This window comes from Choristoneura fumiferana, chromosome 13, assembly GCF_025370935.1.
Source record: "Choristoneura fumiferana chromosome 13, NRCan_CFum_1, whole genome shotgun sequence".
Classification (NCBI taxonomy): Eukaryota; Metazoa; Arthropoda; class Insecta; order Lepidoptera; family Tortricidae; genus Choristoneura; species Choristoneura fumiferana.
Window position 1 is genome coordinate 19,749,563 of NC_133484.1, and position 26,623 is coordinate 19,776,185.

Here is a 26,623-nt window from a genome sequence, read left to right on the forward strand (position 1 = left end):
TTTTCACAAGAAAGCAGAGAAAAGAAATCAAATTTAATTATAATTTTTCAGGAATTTTGAACAGAGTTACGGAAGTTAGTGACCTTGGGGTTCTATTAGATAGTAAACTTACCTTTGTCCCCCATATTGATAAAATTTTAAATAAATCATATAGACAACTGGGGTTCATTTTGCGGGTAAGTAAGCCTTTCAAAAATCCTCTGACGTATAAAATCTTGTATAACAGTCTTGTCCGCAGTCGTCTAGAGTTTGGGTGTTCGGTCTGGAAACCCTATCATGCCATCCATATTAATAGAATAGAAAAACTTCAGAAGAAATTTATAAATCACTTGCTTTTAGGACTGGTCAAACATACACAGATTATACAGATATTTGTGACCATTTTAAAATGCAAAAACTCTGTGACCGCCGTGATTCAATAGATTCAGTTTTACTTTATAAAATTATTCATTCTAAATTGGATACCCCTGATTTATTACAAAACATTAATTTTAGAGTTCCGCGCGGACGAGACGTAAAAAAGACTTCTTTTCGCAGATTTCCCATTCGGAAATTATGTGGATTATATAAAGCGAGCCTGCAAACTATTTAATAATAGCGAACGACTCAGGGACGTGGATATTTTTAATTGTACGTGTGCATTTCTGAAAAAAGCATTCAAATAAACTTTGGAGAGTACATAGTAGGATAACACTCACAATAGTGATAAGGATAGGTGTACTATAATAAAGCAATTTTGTGTGTTTGTCACGTTTTCTTATATGAATCATTAAGGAAACTATAGGTCTGTTTGTATTTCTTTATCTACAAATTCATGTTTATATATGACTGTTTGTTTCTCAATAAATAAATAAATAAATAAAAAAAAAAAAAAAAAAAAAAACATTTACCCGAAACTTACCTACTTCCAGAAATTTAAACTACAAAATTTCAAATAAATAAATAAATATTCACTTAAGAGTTTTAATTTTTCATGCATTACTATTTCTAAAATAACTTATTCAACAACTATATAATCCCACTAAATGCGAGAGTTTGTATGTCTGTTTGTTTCTTTTCACGTCTAAACCGCTGAACCGATTCAGATGAAATTCCGTACATACGGTAGATGCCTACTTTAAGTCCCGGGGAAGGACATAGGATAGTTTTCATCCCGAAAATTTGCATAGTTCCCGCGGGATAGCCATAAACGAATTCTACGCGGACAAAGTCGCAGGCCACAGCTAGTATTCTTATAATTGAACTAGCTTTTGCCCGCGGCTTCGTCCGCGCGAACTGTGCAGTTTTCCGGGATAAAAAGTAGCCTACGTCACTCTCTAGCCCATAAACTATATGTGTGCCAAAACACACGTCGATCAGTCGCTCCGTTTCGACTTGAAAGACGGACAAACATACAAACACACACTTTCGCATTTATAATATTAGTATGGATTTTATTCAAATCAACCTGAACACCCCCTCTTTTGTATCCACCAGTCATACAGGAGCGTCATCGATATTTTAATCCGCCGAAAAACTTTTATCTTATTTGAAGCAACGTGGAAGTTTTTAACGAGTTACCAAGATCCTAACTCGGGTCACACGTTACGCGAAAACTTTGTTTTTGGGGATAGGCGACAATGCCGGCCGGCGTAACGACGTTATACGGGGTTATCGAGGATTGGTGCCGGCCGCGTTAAAAGTAGTTAACTTGGAAATTTAGAAAAACAGTCACGTTCCCTTGCATTCATGTAATGATGGAAATGATCGGCGCTGCTTTACGTAGATGATTATCTATCGCTGTAGACATGTAAGGTGACGGCTCCAATCATGGACAATGTTAACACAGTTACCAAGTAATGGACAACAAGGATTCAATGCCTTGTAGCTCACCATTCATGAAGTTTACTAGTTAGAATCATCAGTTATCTAAACATTCGTACGAAAGAAAGAGAAACATTTATTTATTTTTCTGGTGGTAGGACCTTGTGCAAGGTCCGCCCGGATTGCTACCACCATCTTGCTTGCTAATCCTGCCGTGAAGCAGCAGTGCTTGCACTGTTGTGTTTCGGCGAGGAAAGTAAGACAGCCGGTGAAATTACTGGCTGGCACTTGCTCGTTTGTCATCCAGTCGAATAAAAAAATACAAAACAGAGAAAAAAGAAACACGGAAATCGAGACAAAGTTTGTCACGACATGGTCCCGTTTAAACAAAGTAGTGTCCGTCTCTTACAAAAAAAAACATTATTGGTTCTTGTCCATGACTGGTGCCTAACGTTTCGGACATAAAAAAATATGACAAATAGATGGCACTATTTTTTTATTTACAGTATCATGGCATGTCACGAATACATATTTTTAAAAGTCAAAGTCAAAATATCTTTATTCAATTTAGGCCAAAACAAGCACTTATGAATGTCAAAAAAAAATCTACCACCGGTTCGGAAAAACCTCTGTTGAGAAGAATCCGGCAAGAAACTCAACGAGGTATATTCTTTAAAACAGATTTACAATATTATTAAATGATATCTATACATCACAAGTATTTAACACAACTTTATTTTTAACACAGTAGGTTCGCTATTTGAAGGGATCGCTAATGCGGATCGGAATTATTTCCAAATATCCCTGTCCATGATATAATCATTAACTTTATAATACGCCTTAGATATTAATGTCTTCTTGACAATAGATCTGAATTTTGTATCTGTTTCATTCAAATAAATTAATTGTAAATTTTTCTTTCTTTCATCAACCCAATTTTTTTATTTTTTTTCTAGTGTAGTCTGTTGGCGACTCAAATGAAATAAATAAATACTTACGTGCAGTCTGCAGATGCACGGGATAGCCGAGCACGACGCCCTGCTGCGTACGCGCAGAGCACTGGTACACGCCGTCGCGACCCTCGCTCCGGCGGACGTCCAACGTGCCGTTTGAGAACACCCTGTTGAAAATATATATAAGTATATTAGAATGCTAACACTGGCTTCGTGATGTCTTCTCGTCCAAAACTCCGCAGCGCCTGAAGACTAGATACTTCAGCCAGTATACATTACCTACTGGTTGTGTGCTGCTAGTAATGAACTATGGCTCTGAGACGTGTTGCTTGAGTATTGGCCTTTTGGGGAGGGTCAGAATCATGCAACGAGCTATTACAACGCGATAATTCACCGAAAGTCGACCGAAGAACTAGTCACCGACAGAGCTCGAAGAATTATGCGGTGGAGTGTAAATTTTGAAGTATATAGGCTTATTCAATAACCTCCCACCATATTTATTTTCCGGCCGACCTTTAGCACGGTTTACTAATGTTTCGGCGAAAATTATTTAGCAAATTAACTCCCAAACTATCTAACGCCGTATATTTATTATTATTATAAATTAAAACTTCACAATGCCTGTATAATATAAAACAAAATAAAGGTAACTACATACAAACTAAAATTACAAATAAAAAAGTTGCCCAAAATCACTGCCAGGTGGTAAGGTGCCAAGAAGGCTGGCAGCAGTACCACGCTGTATGGCAATGCTTAATCTTTGTGCTAAGAAAAAGCCAGCCCTCTGGTCACCCGAAGCCGTAATCAAATTGGACGACTATTTAACCCATATTTTTATTTAGGCGAAATCTCATTTCCCAACTCAACATTTCGCATTGATATCATTTCCCAACTAATGATTTGATAAATGATTATTATGCAAATTATTACCTGGGATGTTTTTAAGATGTCATTTGTGTTTTCGTCAAATGCGTTGATTGGCATTCCTTAATTTAGCAAGCAAACAAGCAAGCCAATGTTTTTTTTCCGTTCTGTTACAAAACCTGAACCTAACCTATCCAAGTCGCTTCTGCCTAGTCTCGTCTTGCTCGCTCGCTTCGCTCGCTCACCGCCACATAATTTAACATTTATTCATTTTATTATATATCATGACTGACTATTTGTTATTTGCCTTAGCCAATCATTTGCTACATAATTGTTTGCCACATAAAAGTGTGATGAAGTAAAATTTTGCAATATAAAAATGTTGCGTAATAAGAAAAATGCGAAGCAAAGTTATGCCAAGGATTGGTTTGCCAAATGAAACTTCGGCGAAAGGTTGGTTGCTAAGTGAAATTTGGCGAAAAATATTTCGCCCAAAAGGCAGTACACCCTTTAGCACACCGACAGTTTTTGGAGAATCTAATGAAACAAGACCAGTCTGGGTGGGGAGCCTTGGGGGAGGCCTATATGTCCAGCAGTGGACCGTTTTTCGGCTAACATGATGATGATGATGATGAGAAAGAGATGATGAATGCGATCGCGAGCGCTCGCGACAATAAAGCTTCTGTTCCTCTACTGACCTGTGAGGCGGGTACTCCTCTCCGTCCCGCCGCCAGGAGTACCCCCGCTGGGGGCGCGCGCGCTCCGCGTCGAGGGGCGGCGGCGGTCGGCGCGGGAGCACGCGCGCGCCTGGCAACGAGCACGGCACCAGGCCGCGCCCCGACCAGTACCACGTCAACGGGGCATCTGGAAAAATAACGTCAGTATATTCATCATCTCATCACTATTCAGGCTCTGTTTCCACCAAAGATGTGCGAGGATGTGTTGCGATGCGAGGAATGTGTTTTTCATGAACCCATAGAAACTACATTTACCTCGTCTCGCTCCGCTCAGCTGTTTCCACTAGAGATGTGCTGTGCGAGGATAGGTACCTAAATGAAGCGATTCTATTGGTTCATGAAAAAAACGGTATACCTTTACTTGCCCGACTTTCATTTGCCCGAATATCATGTGAATATTCAACCGCCATAATATTTTTTCTTATAAATTCATTTGCACTACTCATTGTTTACCATATTTATCAAATGACAGGATCTTTGTTTCCCATAATATTAATTTCAATAATTTCATTTTTCATAATCATTGTGAGCCATAAGTATCACATGCCGTTATGTCATTTGCCATCCATGTAAATGGTGAGTATCGACACTATATAGTGATAAATCCCATACGTCAAACAAGCCTTTGAATTAGGTAAATTTCATCCACATAGGTTACGTTAGAATTGTGACATGATTTGTGCGAGCGAGCAAGACGGTTCGGAGCAGAAGCGACTCGGATAGGTTAGGTTCAGAAGGCTAAGGCGGGAGTGAAGCGGAGCGTAGCTCCCGCCTTAGCCTTCGATGTTAGGTATTTTTTTATAGCAACCCGGATAATAAAGATAAAAGATAGAAAAAAACAATTTTGATCAATCATAATCAAAATAAACACTTTTTAGACTGGCGTGTGAATATTCTATTAAATAATATTATTGCACTTGATAATATGGAAAACAATACGTATTGCATTCGTATCATTATGGCATCTAATTTTCGGGAAAATAAGAATATATCAAATAATTTTTCTAGTAAACGAAACATCCGGGCAAATGAAGTTTCGGGCATATGAACTTCGGGAAAATAAAATTGAATAAATGAAGTTATATGATATAACTTTCGGGCAAACAATAGATAACCGAAAAAAACATTCCTCGCAAACTTCCAACCTCGCAATCAAATGACAAAAAAAACTGTAATGTCATCGCGATCGCGAGCGTCGCTTGTAATATTCATCATCATCATCATCCCAGCCTATATACGTCCCACTGCTGGGCACAGGCCTCCTCTCAGAACAAGAGGGCTTGGGCTATAGCTCCCACGCGGGCCCAGTGCGGATTGGGATATTACTTATGATTAAACTTCTAGGGGCTGTTTCACCACCAATGGGTAATTTTATTTGACGGATAAATTTGATCAATGGATGGTGAAACAGGGGATTAAAAGTAGGTACATAATTTACAAACCTTGTTTCGTAGGCTCCAGAATTCAGCAGAAATTTATGTACACTTACCTACCTTGTTTAGTACTACGCGCGACGAATCCACTCAAGATGAATTAACATATTTTTTGATCACCATGTCTTAAGTAGGTATCAAAGGTCAAGAAAGGGAATGAAGGAACAGCAAACTACCTACAGAACATTTCGATTAGAATAATCACTATAAATAAATAAAATTGGAATAAAAATCGCGTGAAGCTATAATTTACAAGACAATTTTTGTAGGCATTATTAATTTCAGACCAGTTGAAGCTTAGCTAGTAGGTCAAAGTGAAAGTTAAAATATCATTCGATTTAGGCTACAAAAAGCACTTATGAACGTCAAAAAAAATCTACCACCTGTTCACAAAACCTCTGTTGAGAAGAATCCGGCAAGAAACTCAACGAGGTATATTTTAGTTTAAATAGATTTACAACGTTATTTAATGATTTACATCACAAGTAAATATGTACTTATCACATCTACATTTTTAACACAGTACCTATATTCGATATTTGTACTTATTGAGGGATCAGGGATTATTTCCAAACATCCCTGTACATTATCATTAAATAATAATTAGTGGTATAATACGCCATTCATATTAAGTAGATATTATTTAGATAAAGGGATTCAAAGCGGCTCGACCCTTCTACATAAAACATAAAGCAATATGAGAATTCCGAACAGCAAACTCGATATAAACTAAATCTGACAAGATTGTATCTCTTGGAATACATTGTTAACCTCATCTAAATAACAACGGAAACTTGGCAGTTCAAATTACAGTATTCTGGAAACCGGTACACTTGTCCTGGTAAATTCAAGGTTTAATTTGGTCCCGGCGGTCTGTCAACGCGTTGAAATATTACCAGGATATTCCTTATAACAGTCTGTGACGAATGGGCAGGCGGAAGGCTGCTAGAACTGTCAAGTCATCGTAAAATATAATGTAAAAGAAGATATTTGTTAGAGCAGACGGTTTTAAACCTGATAAAACATAGTTAGGTTTTTTTTTATAATCGTTTTTTTTTTCTTGGTAATGTGGTCGAAACGTCGTGGTAAATATTGCACGTGTGTTTTGCATGATAGGTAAGGACTGTTTGTGGTATTTTAACCTAAGACGAATTTTGCCAATGTCAACGTAGAGTAGAGACATTAACACATAGAGCTAGGTACCGTGCAAGCAAACTACATTATTTGGTGGTTCCAAAAGAAAAAACGGAACCCTTATTGATCACTTTGTTATCCGTCTGTCCGTCTGTCTGTCCATCTGTCAGGACCTTTTTTCGCTAGGACAAATACCCAGGTCTCACTCATCACTCATCCAGCCTATATACGTCCCACTGCTGGGCACAGGCCTCCTCTCAGAACAAGAGGGCTTGGGCCATAGTTCCCACGCGGGCCCAGTGCGGATTGGGAACTTCACACGCACCATTGAATTTCTTCGCAGGTTTGTGCAGGTTTCCTCACGATGTTTTCCTTCACCGCAAAGCTCGTGGTAAATTTCAAATGTAATTCCGCACATGAATTTCGAAAAACTCAGAGGTGCGAGCCGGGGTTTGAACCCACGACCCTCTGTTTGAGAGGCGATAGGTCAAACCACTAGGCCACCACGGCTTCACTAGGCCACCACGGCTTCCCCAGGTCTACTGTTTCCAAAAAGCCATTTTTTTTTTCAAAATACATAAGTAATTACAAATAAAATACTTAAAAACTACACTATAAAATTAAATAAAAAAATACAAGAAAAGAATAGAATTGCAATGTGGAGTATTGCGTTTATTTTGCTTAGGAAAAGGGCTCGAATAACACTGAGTGTTCATAGACACCTCCAAATTTGTACAGAACCCTTGGCCGGTTTTTTTCACATATTTTTAACTCATTCAAGAAACGTAGAGACAAGAAATTCGAAGTGTAGTGCCAACTTGCCAAGACAGTCGTGTTCAAATGAAGAATAAATTCCTTTAGTCCAATCAATATGAAACGTTGATAGATGGATTCTGAGAGCCTAAAACAAATAGGTATTTGGAAGCTTTTGTTTATGAACTGCGACCTCATGGGGCACGTGGAAAGAGAGGAAAAAAATACCTACGCTTTTCGTACATAATTAAAGTGAATAACTTAAGGCAAAACAGGGCTGAATGTTAATTAATTTATGTACACTTTATTTTCGTAATAATCCTAGGGTAGAAGGAAAATGAAGCTCTGGCTTAACACGTGTCGGAGTTTCTTGTGATTCGGACAATGCTCTCTGCAAACTCGGCAGAAGGAATGAGGCCACTAGAGGCGTTAGTGTAGCGTGAGGTCTCCGAAATGTCAAATCTCATAGTTTTTGGGTGAGCTACGCGGGTTTATTTACAATTAGAATAACTTTGTGAATATTTTGCAATATCTGAAATTAATTATGGCAAATATGCGTTCCCGGGCAATGAATGTCTATGTTTTGAGACAGTTTTGTCTTTCAGAAACCTTTGTCCTCCCTTTTTTCAGAACAAAACGGGGACTATGCAACACTGTGGCATGCTCGATATTTTTATGGTACGGTTTTAACGTGTATTAAATATGATTTTAATCTAAACTTTGTTTTCACGCCCGTAACAACAGACTTTGAAAGCCATACTTAAAAACCTCACGCAACAGTGCGCCATCTAGTGAGACATCATCATTGAAATGAGTTAAGTAGACCAGATAGCGTACTGGATTACGAAGCTTAAGCTCCCGGGCTCGATTCCCGATAGGGGCAAGGATCGATATGCTTTGAGAATCTGTCTTCTTGGGTAGCGTCTTGTATATATATATACCACCACCACGATACCACGGAGAATCACGGAAACGGCTCCAAAACATTTCGATTAAATTTTATATGTGGAGGTTTTCGGGGATGACAAATCGATCTAGCTTGGTCTTATCTCTAGGATAACGCTTATTATTGAGTTTTAGTCCGAGCAAAGCTCGGTCGCCCAGGTACTTGATTTATTCATTGCAACCATGGTATTTACAAGATGTTTGTTTGTTTGTTTGTTTATACTCTTTATTGTACAAAAAGGAAAACAAAAAGGTTACATAAAAAAAAGTATTTAGTACAAAGGCGGACTTATCCCTGCAGGGATCTGCCAGTCAACCTTTGAGTGGTAGAGGAGCAATCAAAAACAAGGATCGACAAATAGAGCAAAACATTTGAATAAATATAAATGCATATTATGTAAACCTCAAATACCTAACTATATACAATAAATATATAACACATATATAAAACATTAATATATCTATAACTAAATATAAAATAAAATACATAAATACACACATTTACATACAATACATAAATAACACAAGTATAAAGGATAATTGATGTTCTTAATTCTAGCCGACATGGACTCTTTTGAAAGAAAAGAAAGAAAATATTTATATCAGCAGTGACACATTACACAGGTTCGGAAAAATAACAATAAGAAGTGTTGCCGTTTTGAATCTTCAGATCCGGACCCATCTCTACCTAATTTAAATCGTAGAAATATGAAATTTGTGTTCGTGTAAACAAATCGTTAAGTCGAGCTGTACCCGCTTCCGACCCTGAAATTTCTGTTTTGTCAATAAATTGTAACAAGAACTGACCTTTTTGTCAACAAGGTTTGATATACGAGTTTCGGTCAAGTTTTTATATTAGCTGTTTTTCTACTGCTTCGCTTGGTGTTTGCTGAATTGGCAAATTAATCATCTGTGAAGTAGGGACCCTATAGGTACTAATCCTCTTTTATCTTATGTCATAATTTTATTACATGCTTTTATTTCACTTGCAAAGTTCATATGGAAGTAAAAATAGTACATTGTGTCTTAAGGGCGGTAAATAAGGAATTACGAACGAGAGTCTATTAGAAGCCCGAAGTCGAAGACTGAGGGCTTTAAGGAGTCGATGTTCTTAGTCTCTGGTGGAAACAGAAACGCAGCCAAAGGGAGAATCTGTAACTCGAAACGTCCAACTTAAAAATTGACTGCCTGTATACAGCAGACAGACATACAGTTAATTTGCACGTGCACCTGTTACGGTTCAAAAGGCAGCCCAGTGACAAACAGCGATAGGGTTTCGTAGGCATTCTTTGAAAAGGTTCAAAAGCACAATTAATTACCCTTCTGCAGTCTGCAGTTTATCATTTGACAAATTACATAACATACGTATTAACTGTCTTCAGTCCGCCATCTTGATTGACGGTGACAGGCAGCCGTCATGTCATAACAGACGCCAAATTATCGCAATTGACTCCTGACCTCTGAGAAAGTGGAATTATTTATTGCAAGTGCGGGTCCGATGTCATTTATAAAGCTATTTATAAATAGCGCAATCTCTATGTCAAACACAAACGTTGGGTTACTAAAGCCCTGTTTTACATTAGGTATGCTCTATTGTTAGTTTTAAGCTAAGATTAAAGGACACTATACCACGCGCCATATAAATCTGCCTAAAAGTTCATTACTTAATACTCAGTTTTGACGCATTTTTGAGATACATTTTTTATGCGACGTCTTTACGTTACTCCCGGATTGTGTTCGAATCGCTTAACGATATGCCTATTCAATTATTGGAATTATACCTTTATAGTTTTTGTGGTACTAGTCGGGGCAATGAACTTTTAGGCAAAGTTAGGCGGCGGAAGGTATACCAATTGATTGGCGATGTCGTGTTGTAAGAATTAAAAGAAAATGACAAATAATGAGATAAATAATGCACAAAGGCAAACTTATCCCTTTACAGAATCTCTATCAGACAGCACATAATGTAAAACTGTTAAAAAAAACGCATCCAAATTAGTCTATTGGTTTGAGAGCTAGGATAGCACAGACAGACAGATCAACATTGGCCTCAAACTTCCAACACCCCTCTATAGCGTTGGGGGTTAAAAAAGCTAGCTGTACAGTCGCCGTAAGATAGTTCTGAGCGGCCAACGTGATCAAAAAATCGGCACAACAACTCTAATGCCTTGAAAATAGAGTGCATGTTCCGATATTTTTGACCACCTCGGCCGCTCCGAATATCTGATGGTAAGTAATGGCGACTGTACCTAATGAATAATTCTATCAATTGACGTCATACACATTCAAGCATGAACCTTACTTGGAAGCGTAATAAAGCAATATTACACCTTAAACCTAAAAAACTTGAACCTCGTGGGAGGCACGCACGCTTTCCTCGGAGCGCGTGCTAAACACGCGTGCGTAAACAGAATCTGCACATCAAAGCGTATTACGTGACGTTTTTAGGGATCCTTGGGAAGAAAGCAAAACAACTTTCAAAATTTAACTTATAATCTTCGCTTTTGACAATTTTAGTTTCTTATCGACTACTGTACCACCAATTAGTATACAGCCAAAGCGTGCCGACACGCGAATTTGTATTGCGATAGTCGCTTAGAGACTAAAATAGTCGGGTATCGACGATTTGCGCAGTCTAATATACCCTGGGATTTAGCTTCACTTGTATTACCTTGACAAGTTTGTGCGTGATTGGTAGACAGTAGAACCCTGTTGGACTCAGCATTTTCCGCACTTATCAAAAAAAAACTTGATCAGCGCAGTAGAGGCGCATGCGACCAGGTTTATCGAGTGTCACGCACGAACTTGTCAAGGTATAATCAACTAAGAAACAATGTCAAAACCCTGTCAAAGCAATTGTGATTCCAAGTGTAATGCACATACGGTCTAAAGAAGCAAATCAAAAATCTAGATCTGAGAGATAATCTAATTTTATTTTATACGCAAGGGGATTCCAAAAGAAATTTAATTTAAAGGATAACAATGACAAACATTATGAACGTACCTAAGTAAAACGAATTAGTAATCTGCGTAACATACACATAGTTCGTTCAGTGTTCTAGCCACGGAACCTTCTCCACAGTATCCAACGCATGCTTTGTAAGCTTTTTACTTCCCGATTCTTTCTGCGCATGTCCATCGCGCCGTCTCTTTCGCTCCCAAATAAAACAGTCGCTCTCTCGCACACACGCCCGCAATGTTTTCATCTAGTGATGTAACGAATTTATTATCTTTTTATTATTCGCGATGCGAATATCAGGGCGCCATTTTTGCGAATGTGAATGTAAGTAGTTTGTACAATTTAATAATATTTGTAGACTTATACTTATTTATTTATATTTAAGTTTTTATAGTTTATAGAAGTGGAGAGGAGTGGAGTGGAGACAGATATGTAAAGACAGGAATTTATACAATTCGGTATATAATATTTCTGATCACCACCGCCCTTGAGTAAAACTCAAGTAGAGTCATTGGTCAATAATTGATTTTATATTTTGGTACAAATATGTACTTATACAACGGACGACTATGATACAGTCAGCAAAAAAGCTTTCATAAAACCTTCTTTTCTGGTTTTTCTGTGCATCCATGTCTCAGTTTGTATTTAATTTACGATATGGTTTCACGGGATACCCGTAAAAGTAACAAATTTGGAGTTGAAATAAAAAATACAAAAAGACTCCAAAAAATCAATCATAATTTCATAAAGAAAATACTTACACAAATTAACTCCTTAAAACATGTAAAAACAGTCTCAGTATAATAAAAGCGTTAGTATATATCCTTGACCAGTTACCTTGAAACTTCTGGCATGCTTTCCTAGCTTCCTAAAAATTCCCTTTTCTTTCGATCGTTCTTCAGTTCTACGAAAATTAATGATAGCGCTACTGGTTTTACCTTTTACCCGACTGCCCCAAAGGGGTTATGTTTTTCGTAATATACTTAATATAATGTCCATTTCTTTGGTCCTCTCTGGGAGTGACAGAGGGTACATAATATTGCAATATGAGAACCGCAAAAAAATATGGCGGAGGAATTAAAATATTTTGTCTTCTAACATTAATGGTATCATGCTTTGCTGCAATGGATTAAGAATAATGCCAAAAGTTTATGTAGGTATTAATAATATTAGATGATTCACAGTTAGACATACTTGCTATAAGTACTTGTAAAATCCCAAAATCTCAACCGCTGTTTAGAAACGTTCACCACTAATTTATAAATTTTATGTGATAAATAAATAGTGTAGGAGTCAGTCTAATTTATTATAAAAGTAGCAACATTTTTGAAATAAATGAATTGATTGATTGATTGAAATGTGATACTATGTCTGTATCAATATCAATTTTAAAACATCAATACGGTATTCGACTATTTTGTATATGTTTTATTAATTAAAATTACACAATGCCTGTTATCGAATAGAAAAACAATTTTTAAGCTACCTTTACAAATAACAAAGTTATAAAGGTTTGAAATTCAAGATTAGACAGAAAGACATACTGGCATATGACGTCACACGCCAGTACCGCCATACTTGCTGCATAGAGAAAAGCGTCTGAGAAAGAGACAGGTATATAGATTTTTCAAAAAATCACTATAAATCCAATTTTCAACCGATTTAAATTTTCTCTTCGCTAAACACTATCTGTTTATCTATATTTCAATAATAATATTAAGATATGGCAAAATCAGGAGTTGTCAAATACCGTATTGTTACGGCACTACGATAGTGAAGCTGATAGTCGCAAAATGTATTATTTTAGAATTATTATAGAATCGCTGTTGCCGATAGGTAATTAAGATGGTGTAACATTATTTGAAATTTAACTTAACATCCTAGATTAAATATAAATTCCTGTAACTCGGGGTTTCTATACGAACACTACGGGTGAGGAGATAAAGTCTAGCTTAAGGGTTAATTTTAACATGATTCACTTAAGGCCGTGGTACCTACACCGAACATTGACGGTACTCCAAAACTAGAGAGGATATGACAAAGGGGCGAATTGATAATAAAAAAACCTCAATGTGAAATACTGAACCAAAATCGAGTCTTATGTTATAATAAATAATGATAATTGACAACTAAGGCCCTATTCACCATACATTGATTAAATTATCTGACGGATAAATGTGATGCCGTCTCTTTTTGTTTTGTTCGAATAGGCATCACATTTATCCGTCAGATAACATTAATCAATGGGTGGTAAAACAGCCCCTAAGGCTTGAAAAAATTCTACGCTAAGATTCTAAGCCACTTCGGTCATTCTTATTTTCTGCCATCTTAGAAAAGTTGAAAAAACCCCGATATTGTAATTTCAAAATTCAATGTCTCACAAACGGCTGAACTGAATTTAATGAAGCATAGCTATAATGAAACTCGCTTTCACCTAAAAAACTCGTATCGAAATCGGTTCATCCGTTTGAGAGCTACGATGCCTCAGACAGACACACGTAACAGTCAATGTTATAGAATCAGGGATTAAAAAATATAAAAAACCGACCAAGAGCGTGTCGTACACGCCCAGGATAGAGTTCCGTAGCCATAACGAAAAAAAAAACAAATAATATTTTTCTAAGGATTTCGTATTTTATACGGAATCTTCCAAGTTTAGGTATATTTTATACCTTAGACTGCTATTTACTCTTAAACTACTAATAATTCTCAAGCAACCTTAGCCGCTATAAGTTTCCTTGTAAATGAAATTGGATATATTTAATACCATTCTGTTTTTTTTTTTCCACCCAACAGTTTAGATTTTAGAGTACGGTCGATTTCAATGAAAATTTGCAGTTTAAAGTTGAATATTTCGCAAACAGATCACTGAATAGAAAAACTGTCTTAGCAACCCCCCAATGGTCTTAAAAGACCTATATAACGATACCCTACAACATAGGGTTAGTTGAGAAAAAAAAATCACCCCCACTTTACGTCTATGCGAGGTACCCAAAAAAAATTGTTTTACTTTTTTTTATTGCACCACTTTGTCGGCGTGACTGATATGTATATTCATGTCAAATTACAGCTTTCTAGTACTAACGGTCTCTAAGCTTACCCGCGGACAGACAGACTGACAGACATGGCGAAACTATAAGTTCCTAGTTGCATTGTATGTAACATGAATATGATCATGATTTCTTTTCTATGACCGATTTCTATCGTTCCATACGTTTGAGAGCAGGTGACAGACAGACAGACCGACATTGGCGTCAAACATAAAGCGTCGGGGGTTTAAGACTGACCGTTCATAAATCGCCAGTTCCGAAAACTCTAGGTCACTTTCCGCTTTCCGTCTCGGAAACAAATGTTTCCGATATTACGCTAAAGCTCCAAATTGCGAACATGGCCGTAAATTGTTGCCACTGTTTGCGTAATTTCCCCCAGGAATGCTGTTTTTGTTTACAATTCTATTTGTTTATTGATTCAGGTTTCTACATCTAAACGGAAGTTTGTGTGAATTTGACTACGATGCTTTAGGTCCCGGGTTCGATTCCCGGCCGGGGCAGACATTTGTAAGTATGAATAATACGAATGTTTGTTCTCAGGTCATGGATGTTTAATATGTATTTAAGTATGTATTTATCTATATAAGTATGTTTATCCATTGCCTAGTATCCATAGTAGGTACAAGCTTTGCTTAGTTTGGGACTAGATCAATTTTATTGGTGTCAAGTGTCCCATATTTTTAAAAAAGTTTTTAGGAATTACCTAAATATTTTGATATCTTTAGCGCTGTAAGGAAAGAAAGAAAAAATATTTATTAAACAGTCTCAACACAGTAAACCACCAAATACAGAGCTACACGACAGTTCCACTTGTTACATTACCTATATCAATACTAATATTATAAAGAGGAAAGATTTGATTGTTTGTTTGTTTGCATTGAATAAGCTCCGAAACTACTGGACCGATTTAAAAAAAACTTTCACCGTTGGGAAGCTACACTATCTGCGAGTGACATGGGCTTTATAATTTTTTTTTAATCAGGGATCCGTACTAAAACTTCAATAATGTAACCCAAGGTGTAAAAATAGTCATAAAATGTCTTTCATCGCATGCGCTGCGGAAACTATTAAAGATAGAACAAAAAAATGTTCACAATATTAAAGAATATATCAATATCTACAAAAAGCTTCGCGGTACCATATGTCCAACTATTGTAGTTATGTCACTATAACTACTTTTTTACAAGTTGATAGAAATGCCGACAAAAATCAGACCATTTTATTCACACCTTCGTATTAATCCCTAAATAAATCATTTCATATTCAAGACTGTTTCAATACGTGTAGATTACTTTTTGAATTATTCAAATCGGACGTTCCATTCAAAAAATATTACAAATTAAAAAATATCAATCTAACCATAAAATGCATTTACGTCGACGCGCCCCGGCTTCGCGCGGGTCGGGTGTAGTTTTTGGGAAATGGAGCTGAAAAATGTGTGTGTGAAGTTCCCTTGATTAGTGACTTTTAAGGGTTCGGTACCCTAAGGGTTAAAAACGGGACCCTATTACTTAGACTCCACTGTCCGTCTGTATGTCGTACCACCAGCTCGGAAAAGCCTCTGTTGAGGAGAATGCGGCCTGCCCATAATATGGGCAATTCCCATCGCAGCCAGAAACGAACGAAAAATGTATGGGCATTTGGCAGTCGCGGTTATATTTAATCTATTCTATACTATAATACGCCTTAGATAAATGTCTTCTTGACAGTGGATTTGAATATTGCCCATGATAGATATATTTTTGGAATTCTCTTAATAAAAATGTATAACATTTCATAGAAATGACTTATTTCAAATTCATAACAATTTTTCATTAGGTACTTTCAAAAGAAATGTAAATGATATGATTCAAAGAATCGGTTCCGCTCGCGTCTTCCTAAAGCTGGGTTCATACGAGTAAAATCAGATAGCTATAGATTGCGTAGCCACTGAACTAGTTACGCTGTGATGAATTATTCCGGGCCCGCAATGTATTGAAAGAAAGGTTTATTTTGGCTCCATAAGTACCACCTAAAAACTAAGACTAAATCTAGCACTAAAACTATGTTACTTGGTGACACGGCAGGATACCAAAAAGGGTCTCCATTCGGCATGTATTGCTATTCGAATGATTTTAGTAACATGAAAATCTCCCTTTATTGTTTCGAGGAAATAAACTCGCAACGATGAAGTCACGGCCATTTTGAAATTGGGGTGACGTAAGAAACAATTAACGTTACAACGAGGCCCTTGTCCCAGTAGGGCTACTACGAAATTCGAAAATCGAACTTCGTGTCTTGCCGTTCCGCTGACGCTAATAATATAACGAGTGAGAGGGACGGTACGATACGAACTTCGATTTTCGAATTTCATAGTAGCCCCCCTGGCCCTATACCTACAGTACTTACATTGTAGCAAGGTGCGGGTGACAGCTGTCAATATCACAAGACTAGTCAAAGTGTCGAAACTTGAGTCGATAAAACTAATAATTAAAAATCGTAATCATAATTAATGTGTTCATAAGCTAATTTTTATGAGAATATTAGTGAAATTCTAGATTGGAATATTATTTGCCACCTTAAGTAAGGCTAAACGTAGTTTGCAAGAATATTCGTTACTTACTAATTAATAAGTACCGATATATCTCAAGATCCATTAAGTCCCATTACTAAAGGAATCCTTGGTGTTACATTTCATGCATATTACGTTTTTTCACTTAATTGTGCTTTGAATTTAATTAATTGATAATGAAAATCTGACAGGTTAAATTTATTTCGTACAACATTAGTTCTTTATGTTCAAATATTTTACGCCAGTCATATTCAGGCTACAACTGAAATATACTTCCATATATTTAGACCGCAGCAACTTTTTTTGAGTAAAACGAAACGTGTATCAAGTGTCACCCGCACCGTGCTAGAATGAAAGTACTGTACTACGAAGTGCAAAATTCGAACTTCATATCTTGCTGTTCCTCTGACGCTAATATTATTTAATACGAGAGTGAGAGGGACGGTACGATACGAACTTAGATTTTCGAATTTGGTAGTAGCCCCTGTGATTGGAAGCCAGCAGTATTTAGTGTTAGCCTAGGTTAGGGTAGAGGGGAGATCTCGCTGACTCGGAGACTAAATGGATAATTTTGAAGGAAGCCCTGACTTTGTTTTGTCATGTAAAACCGCAAAATTAAATAAGTTAACCGGCTTAGAATAAATGTTGATAAACCCCCGAAACAGGTTCAAAATAAAACCAGATGAACCCATTTTTATCCAACACAGCTAAGAATCCGTTCCGCCTTTTTTGAGATATTGAACTTTGAAATGACAATATCCGGGGATTTTCTGCGTTTGTAAGTTGGTTAGGTTATTAACAGAGTTCTAGACTACTAGACTTGATTTCTTCTTTTTAGTATTTATTTCAAAAAATTAAGGCAGTTGGGTTTTTGACAAACCGACATTACTCGCACTCTTTGCACGACGTGATTTCAACTAAAGCGATCTTCGCGTCTTCACTCCCTCCCTCTGCTTCTGTACTCGCTAAGCAAGTACATATAATAATTTTATGTTAGACCTAGGTTCCGCTAAACCGGTATTTTATGTAAGGATGTTTACCTACAGCTGTCTAAATTTGTCCAACTAAATAAATTTAATTCGTGGCTAGGACCGCCATGCCTATAACTACCAGGCTCGCAGAACAAGGCAAGAGGTTCGATAAATTCCACAGCCACGCGACAAGGACGGGAGACGCGCGGCACGAGAGCGACAGAGACCGGTATACTGACCTACATCAATAGCTGGTGGACATTTTGCAGAATGTTGCAATGGAATGCGATGCGAGTAGACTGGATGCACGTTTAAATTGGATGCAATAACCGTTTTAGTGGTGATGCAATGCTGTATGAGATAATTTCAAATTTAAACTAAGAATATGCAGGAAGTTAATAGAATACTACGCATATCAACTAACATTTGTTTTGGACTTGCCGATAACATAGGTACTCCCTGTCAATTTTAGAGTTGCCACCTGTATAAAATTAAATGTGCAATTTCATAAGTTGCAAGTTAATCGCCGACTTTTTTGTAAATATCTACTTACCCCCTTATTCATAAAACTTAACAAGCCTATGTTAACTAACAAATGCTTTGTCCCTTTCTAACAAATACAAATGTCGAAGTGACAGATAAGGACAAACGAATTTTAGCGGCATTTTAACTAAAATAGGTTTGATTGTCGTTTATGAATAAGGGGGTTATACTATACTTACAAGTCAACGCACGTAAAAAGAGCTCTGGGTGGCTAGTGGAGGGAGGGGATACGTTTGCGCATCTGTCAACTAACAAGCCAATGGCGTGACGGCCGCGCGCGCGCTCCTACCTTCCTCATTGGCTCCTACGCCTCCTCCCGCGTCCCTCACTGCTCCGCCGCCAATTTGGTCCGTATTTCACTCACTGCGCAGGTATATCGCATAATAAATAAAAAAACTATAGTATTATACAAGAGTCGGTTCTGGCGCTTCGCCGGCCACTGCCGCGGCACGCTCGCTTTGCTCGCTCGACTCGCGCGCTGTAAGGTTGTGACCTCGCTTCGCTCGTCGTCGTAAACTAGGTTAGTTACCCAAAGTACATCAAATCAAATTAATAACAATAGAAATAAGTTTGGTTTTTAAGATAAATTGCATTATATCAAATGAAAATTATATCAATTGTTGTTATATCCTTCGTTACGCACCGACACCAACCTGCCTTAGAGTAAAATAGGTAAGAAATAATAGTAGTAAGTATTCCAGATTATGCCAATAGTACATTATACCAACTGAGATTTATATCGAACACAGTTATGTCGCATGTATGTTATACGTTATGACTGTTAGATTAATAGTTGTTATATTACAAGTTCATTATATCTGTTGATAAATATATTACATGAGAATATATCAAATGTTGTTATATTAAAAGTGTATTATAACATTATATTATATCCTTTATTTATATCTAAAGTTTTTATATCGAACGTTACGCACCCCTGTGCGAGGATGTGTAAATGAAGAGTTTATGTTGGTTAATGATGATGAAGAGTAAATGAAGAGGTTCTGTGAGGCGAAGGATGACCGTCCGTCTTCACTTAATGGTTTGTAAATGTAAATGTTAATTTTGTTATCTTTTGTGCCACGTGTCATGTGTTGTGCTTGTTACGAGTATTTTATGAATTTCACAGTGCTTTGGCTTGTCTGTAATGCTGGGTAATTATTTCATTAAATAAATAAATAGCGAATCGCTACGTAATTATACCAGAAAAACAAGAGCTAATGCACATTTGACCCACAAATATTTCGGTTATGCGACCGCAAAACGATAAAGCAATTAAAAGAGCACAGCCACAAACGAGCAGGACAACATCAGTAATTAGTGTCATTGCTGTCGCAATCAGCATCCTGAATGCGAAGGGCCTGTCAAATTGCTGCTTCCTGGCTATTTAAATAAACGCAGTTTAACTTTTAAGCCTCTTTTGTGCAACTAATTTTGTGCGAATAGCTTTAAGGTCTCTACCCACTATACCTACCATACTATGATATGACCGTAATAGGAACGGTCAGGGACGGAATGTCAAGCGCTATGTGTTAGGAAACGTGTTAGTGAGCATAGTCTCAAACTTTTCAATACAACATATATTTTTCACTTCTCATGCTCGTAAAGTTGGTGTTTATGCTGGATCTAGGCGACATAAAATTACTTTTTCACGCCTCTCCTTCAGAAAAGTAACTTTTCCTCCCTGACGAGAAGGAGCAGTGCAACTTTTCTGTTCAAGGCTTTTCTAAGGGTTTTATTGCAAACGCCATTTTTTGAAGTTGATAATTGTAAAGCCACGCCATTTTCTATGCTGGTTGTTCTTTAATATTATTTAGTTTTTTTTTTTCAAGTTTTTTAATGCTCGGTGTGAAAAGTTGTATGAGCCACTCGGGAGCAAAATTATTTTCATCTTGGGCGTTAACACTTGAATCCCTCATTACGCTCAGGATTCTATTGTAGAATCCTTCGCTACATTCTGGATTCAATATACCGCCCTCGCCGTAAATACACCATTTTGCTCCCTTGTGACACAAATAACTATTTATGCTCTGTTGCATAAAGTAAAATCTTTGTCTAAGACTAAGGCAATTAGGTGTAAACAGCCACAAACAAAGAAGTTTCTATATATTTTTCTACACTACTGGAGCCCAAAGGGCTGGCAGCTATCTCTCTCAATGAATCGCTGCCAGCCTCTTGGGCACCATGCCACGGGGGGCTTTTTAGGGTTCCGGAGCCAAAATGGCAAAAACGGAACCCTTATAGTTTCGTCAAGTCCGTCTGTTTGTCTGTCCGTCCGTCTGTCACAGGCATTTTACTCGAAAACTACAACATGTCATGTATATCAATGAAATTTGGAGTACAGATGTCTTGTCAAAGCCGCTTTTTAGTTTTGTAGTTAAATTACATAAATAAATATTACAGGGGGGCACTCCATACACGTAACAGAAATTGAATAAAAAAATACTTAGTAAGGTTTCTCAAAAACTTTTTTGATTAAGTGAAGATTTCCGGAAATAATCGCTCCCAAAGTAGCATAAATTGTGCCCCCCCCCCTCTATCTTGTAAACCGTTTGTCCAAAAAATATGGAAAGGTAACGCTTAATAAATACTTTCAACGAAAATTGGTGTCAACATGATCGGATATACCATTTTTGAGTTATTGCCGAAAAACTGCGCTTCTCAACAAAAGGACGTAAGTGCCGTGAAGATTCGCTCTTTTTACCCGACTGCCCAAAGGAGGGTTATGTTTTTCGAGCGTATGTATGTATGTATGTATGTATGTATGTATGTATGTATGTGGGTATGTATGTCCATTTCTTTGGTCCTCGCTGTATCCTAAACGGCTAGACGGATTTTAACATATGAGGTATCATTGGATTCGTCATAACTGTCGGAGTCGGAGTGACATAGGCTATAAAATTTCAATATGGCGTAATAATTAGCCCATTCTAAATATATACGGGTTATAATACTTTTAATTTCAAGCTCATTTAAGGTTCAACAGTCGGGACCCATTTAAATCGTAACCAGCTCAAAAAATCTTGGTAATGGGTCCCGACTGTTGAACCTTAAATGAGCTTCTTGACAGATTTCTAGACCACTAGACTTATTTTCTTCCTTTTAGTTTTTAAGGCAGTCGGGTTTTTTGATTTTTCTAGTAATAGATTTGAAGACTGTAGTAAGTGTTTTAATTGTGTGTGTGTAACACTTGATTTTTTTCGTAATGGCTACGGAACCCTATCTTGGGCGTGTCCGACACGCTCTTGGCCGGTTTTGTATATTTTTATACTGATGTCACGATTTCTATAAAAATGTTTGCCAAAGTATGATTTTGGATGTATGGTAAAATTGAGTATAGCAGACAGCCTTGGCAGCGTTCGTTCACGCCGCCGCCTGCGCATAGGAATTAGTTGTTTCTCAGCTTTCCTCAGGCCGTTACATAATCTAGACCGTACGTCTGAACGATTTAGGTATTGCCCCAAGCCAACCTTTTAAGAAAGAATGAAAAACATTTGCTTTGAATGAAAAAAAAAGTTACTAGCTGTTGAAGTTTTATTCAGTTACTAGCTGTTGCCTGCGACTCCGTCCGCGTAGAATACTTTCATCGCTATCCCACGGGAACTATGCAATTTTCCGGGATAAATACTATCCTATGTTCTTCCCCGGGACATAAACGATTTGCATACCGAATTTCATCTAAATCAGTTCAGCGGTTTAGACGTGATGAAGTGACCAACAAACAGAATTACAAAGTTATGCATTTATGATATTAGTGGAATGAGGGCTATCGTTTTTTGTCTCACTAGATGGCGCACTGTTGCATGAGGTTTTTAAGTATGGCTTTCAAAGTCTGTTATTACGGGCGTGAAAACAAAGTTAAGATTAAGTCATTAAATAACTCGCATCTCTATCTAAAAAATATATACATAAGGTAAACGTATACGAGTGCTTGTCACTGTCCCATCCCAGTAGGGCCCATCTTTAATTTTATCACAGAATAAGTAATAGTATTTTATGTCATTAGCAATACAGATGACGGTAAGGTGTCATCTGTGGGGCATTACGGTGTGGAGAACTCCGACGTTTGCCTTATCTCGTTTAGTTTCTTGCCGGATTCCTCTCAACAGAGTAGATTGTACACGGTGTATATGTCGGCGGCCGATCGTAAAATCCGCTATATCATGAAATTCCTAGGTATATAATGATGTGCCTAAAAGTTGACCAGGCATATCACGACGTGCCTGAAAAACAATACGGCAGATCGATTAGAGCAACGCATTCGTCGATATTCCTAGCTTTATACCGGGCACATCGTGGTACGCTGACAAATAGAAAAATTTAGGTAGAAACGACGAGCGAAGCGAGGAGTGGTTAGTATTAATTGTGACCACAACGCACGAGTCGAGCGAGCGAAGCGAGCGTGCCGCGGCAGCGGCCGGCGAAGTGCCAGAACAGGTTTCATGATATGCCTAGGAATTTCATGATCTGCCTAAACTGGCCCAATCATAAAATGACGGCGTTTCATGATATGCCTAGGAATTCCATGATTTGCCTAAACGTCACTAGGCAAATCGTTAAACGATGAGTTTTTAACGATATGGCGGATGTCCCTTAGCAATTTCATGAAATGGCGCCATTTCACGATATGCCTTCCTAGGCACACTAGGGACGAAATTCCTATTTCGTGATTCGGCGGATACGATCGGCCGCCGACATATAGATAGACACGATGGTAGATTTTGTCAAAGTGCTTGTTATAATTGAATAAAGTTATTTTGCCTTTGATATTGACTCAAATACTTTTTGATAGGTAGTACATACTAAAAACCGGGTGCGTATTATCTCTGGGAGAACGCTTATCATCGAGTTTTAGCCCTAGCAAAGCTCAGTCGCCCAGGTACTAATAGTAAATGATGGAAACGCATACAAATATAACAACTGTGGGTCCATACTTAAGTATCTCATAGGAAATGCAGTATTTCCCCGAAACAGAGACCGAATGCAGTCATGGCATACTTATGCGGAATTTCAATGCCTAGGACAGTTGTCGGGAGGGGCAAGCTCGAGTCGGACATAGACACAGCAGGACTCTTTAAGCAGGTTTTCTAGTAGTTTGTTTAAAAAAATATACCTCGTTGAGTTTCTTGCCGGATTCTTCTCAACAGAGGTTTTTCCGAACCGGTGGTAGATTTTTTTTGACATTCATCATTTTTAATTTTCATTCAATTTTTATGGAATAATCGAGAAAAACTATCAAAAATGCAACGTTGCCAGCTTAGCAGGTGTGTGTAAACACTTAAGCGTGATAAGTCCGGAGTCTTGTAATAGTTGTGCCATGCCATTGCAAAAGTTTACTTGGGGCGCAAACATAGTTTTAAAAGTTATTTGGACTTTTTTAGACAAACGGATCCCTAAAATAACTGAACTTCCGATTCCTTAACAATAGCTAGACCGTGCTCTGAATAAAGTTAGGCAAATAGGTAAGAAATTAACTTGTTATTTTGGTTCCGTCGGTATGACGGAACTTTTGTAGTTTTTTTTCCACCTGATAAATCTAGGAGCGTAAGTAGAATGGCACAAGTCATGGACAAGACAAGGTTAACGTACAGTCGAGTTCATAAACTTGTGAACAAAAATTTGATCAAAAATATCTGAACACGCTTCTACGCCGTTAACAATAGTCGTTTTCGGATATTTTTGATCAAATTTTTGCTCACAAGTTTATGAACTCGACTGTACGAGTGCTCGTCACTGCCCCAATAGTTGTCATCTTTTATTTTATGTCATTAGCAATAGAGTTGACAGGTGATTATCATCTATTGGGCATTAGCGTGTGAGTACTTTTTTCCCGTTAAACCTAAATTATAAGAAACGGACCCTTTTTTTTAAACGAATAACACTAATGTTCAGATAACCGATGATCACAACTAGTAAAGTTCATGAATGGTGAGCTATAATGCATTGAATCCTTGCTGTCCATTACTGGATACTACTGTGCTTAACGTGTCCATGATTGGTGCCGTCACCCTAATTAAATCTAGAATTCACCAATGGATGTATTTATGTTTATAACATTCATAAACAATGCATGGGGTCACCTTGTGACGATGTGACAGTAAAACTATGGTAAGGATGGTGTAAATAACTGTGTTTTATTTATTATGATAGAAGGCACATTGGGGAATTATGTATATACAGATTTTCTCTTGAATGATTGAACATGACACATAAGAACCATAGCTAGAAAACCTGATTTCAAATACAAAAAACCGCATTCAAATCGGTCTACCCGTTTAAGAGCTACGGTGCCACAGACAGACACACACATAGCGGTCAAACTTATAACACCCCTGTTTTTGTGTCGGAGGTTAAAAACTGGAAAATAACACGAATGAATGACAAATTGATTGAAACAGGCGTTACTCTGCGGAGATTCATATCAATGAACTGAAACAATTTTGCTCACCCGCGACCTTATGACAGCTACGTTTATGCAATGTGTTCATGCAGTTCCTTCGCCTCCATTCTGTAAGAACACACACAAATCACATAAAATCAAGAAAACAACAAACATAAATTCAAGGTAGTCTTATGTGACGATATAAGTTAATTTATTACAGAGAATGAACTCTGATTGACTTCGAAACGCGTCAGCGTGTGGTGGTTATGTTTGTGCGATTTGCGTGTTCTTATAGTCTGGAAGATGAGCAAAATTTTTTTTTTATTCGACTCGATGGCAAACGAGCAAGTGGGTCTCCTGATGGTAAGAGATCAGCACCGCCCATAGACACCTGCAGCACCAGGGGGATTGCAGATGCGTTGCCAACCTAGAGGCCTAAGATGTGATACCTCAAATGCCAGTAATTTCACCGGCTGTCTTACTCTCCATGCGGAAAAAGAACAGTGCAAGCACTGCTGCTTCACGGCAGGATTAGCGAGCAAGATGGTGGTAGCAATCCGGGCGGACCTTGCTCAGGGTGTTTATCCACATCCATATCATAACTTCCCTATAATGTTCAGAGACGATAAGCAAATATACTTACATTAAGAAACTTCTATCTGTGGTTGCATCTTAATGTTCACATTTAAGTACCGGTAAGCGATACTTTAATTACATTTAAATTTCGAACATATAAAAAAACAAAAATCATGTTTGGTTGCGATAATCGAATTAGTCGAATTGTAATTTCATTCAATAATAAAATCAAATTATTGTTCCATTCATTTTTTAATCGTGAATATTAAATCGATTTGACAATCAAAATCGACTCAAGTCTAGATTGTTTATGAATTAAAAAAACTATAGCTGCAGTCATTTATGGAGACAAGATTGAGAGGTTGTTATTTTTGAAAATGCAGGTATATCTGACTGAACATATTGTAGAAAACTTATGATATGCATGTAGATAAAATTACGTATGCGACTGTACATAATTAGGCATTATGTATCAGCCACATAAATAACTATTATACTTAATTCAATTCAGGTAAGTCAGGAATCAAATAGTTCGATTATTTGAGCACATTTTCAATATAGGGAGTCAAGGACAAACAACACGTGACTGTGGTCATAGTTTCCTCTAACTATATACACTTATACTTAATTCGCCATGGCGAATATGACTCGATTAATATAAAGCCAAAATTAGGGAGGGTAAAGTTTTGCCTGCGTAGTGGAAAAAGGCGTAACGCAATTAAAATGAGATAGTGTTGCCAGTTGCCACTTGGGGCATATCCCCATATATTCAGGAAAAGGTAACACATTTACCAGGAACGATAGCAATAAGTAGAAATTCCCTTTCATTGTTCATATTTTGGTTAAATATATAACTGGTACATACATAAGACAACCGGTGAAATTACTGGCACGTGAGGTATCCCATCTTAGGCCTCTAGGTTGGCAACGCGTTTGGAATACCTCTGGTGTTGCAGATGTTTATGGGCG

At 37.5% G+C, this 26,623-nt stretch overlaps 1 protein-coding gene across 2 annotated transcripts in view; it reads right to left on the bottom strand.

The window, feature by feature from the left end:
* The window catches only part of LOC141434269 (protogenin-like), a 169,865-nt gene that overhangs the window by 71,516 nt on the left and 71,726 nt on the right, over positions 1–26,623 (bottom strand). For both annotated transcript variants that reach the window (XM_074096661.1, XM_074096662.1), the window contains exons 2-3: positions 4,319–4,484; positions 2,802–2,923 (exon numbers count right to left, since the gene is read on the bottom strand). In XM_074096661.1, the coding sequence (XP_073952762.1) occupies positions 2,802–2,923; positions 4,319–4,484 (288 nt within the window). The remainder of the gene's footprint in view (positions 1–2,801; positions 2,924–4,318; positions 4,485–26,623) is intronic.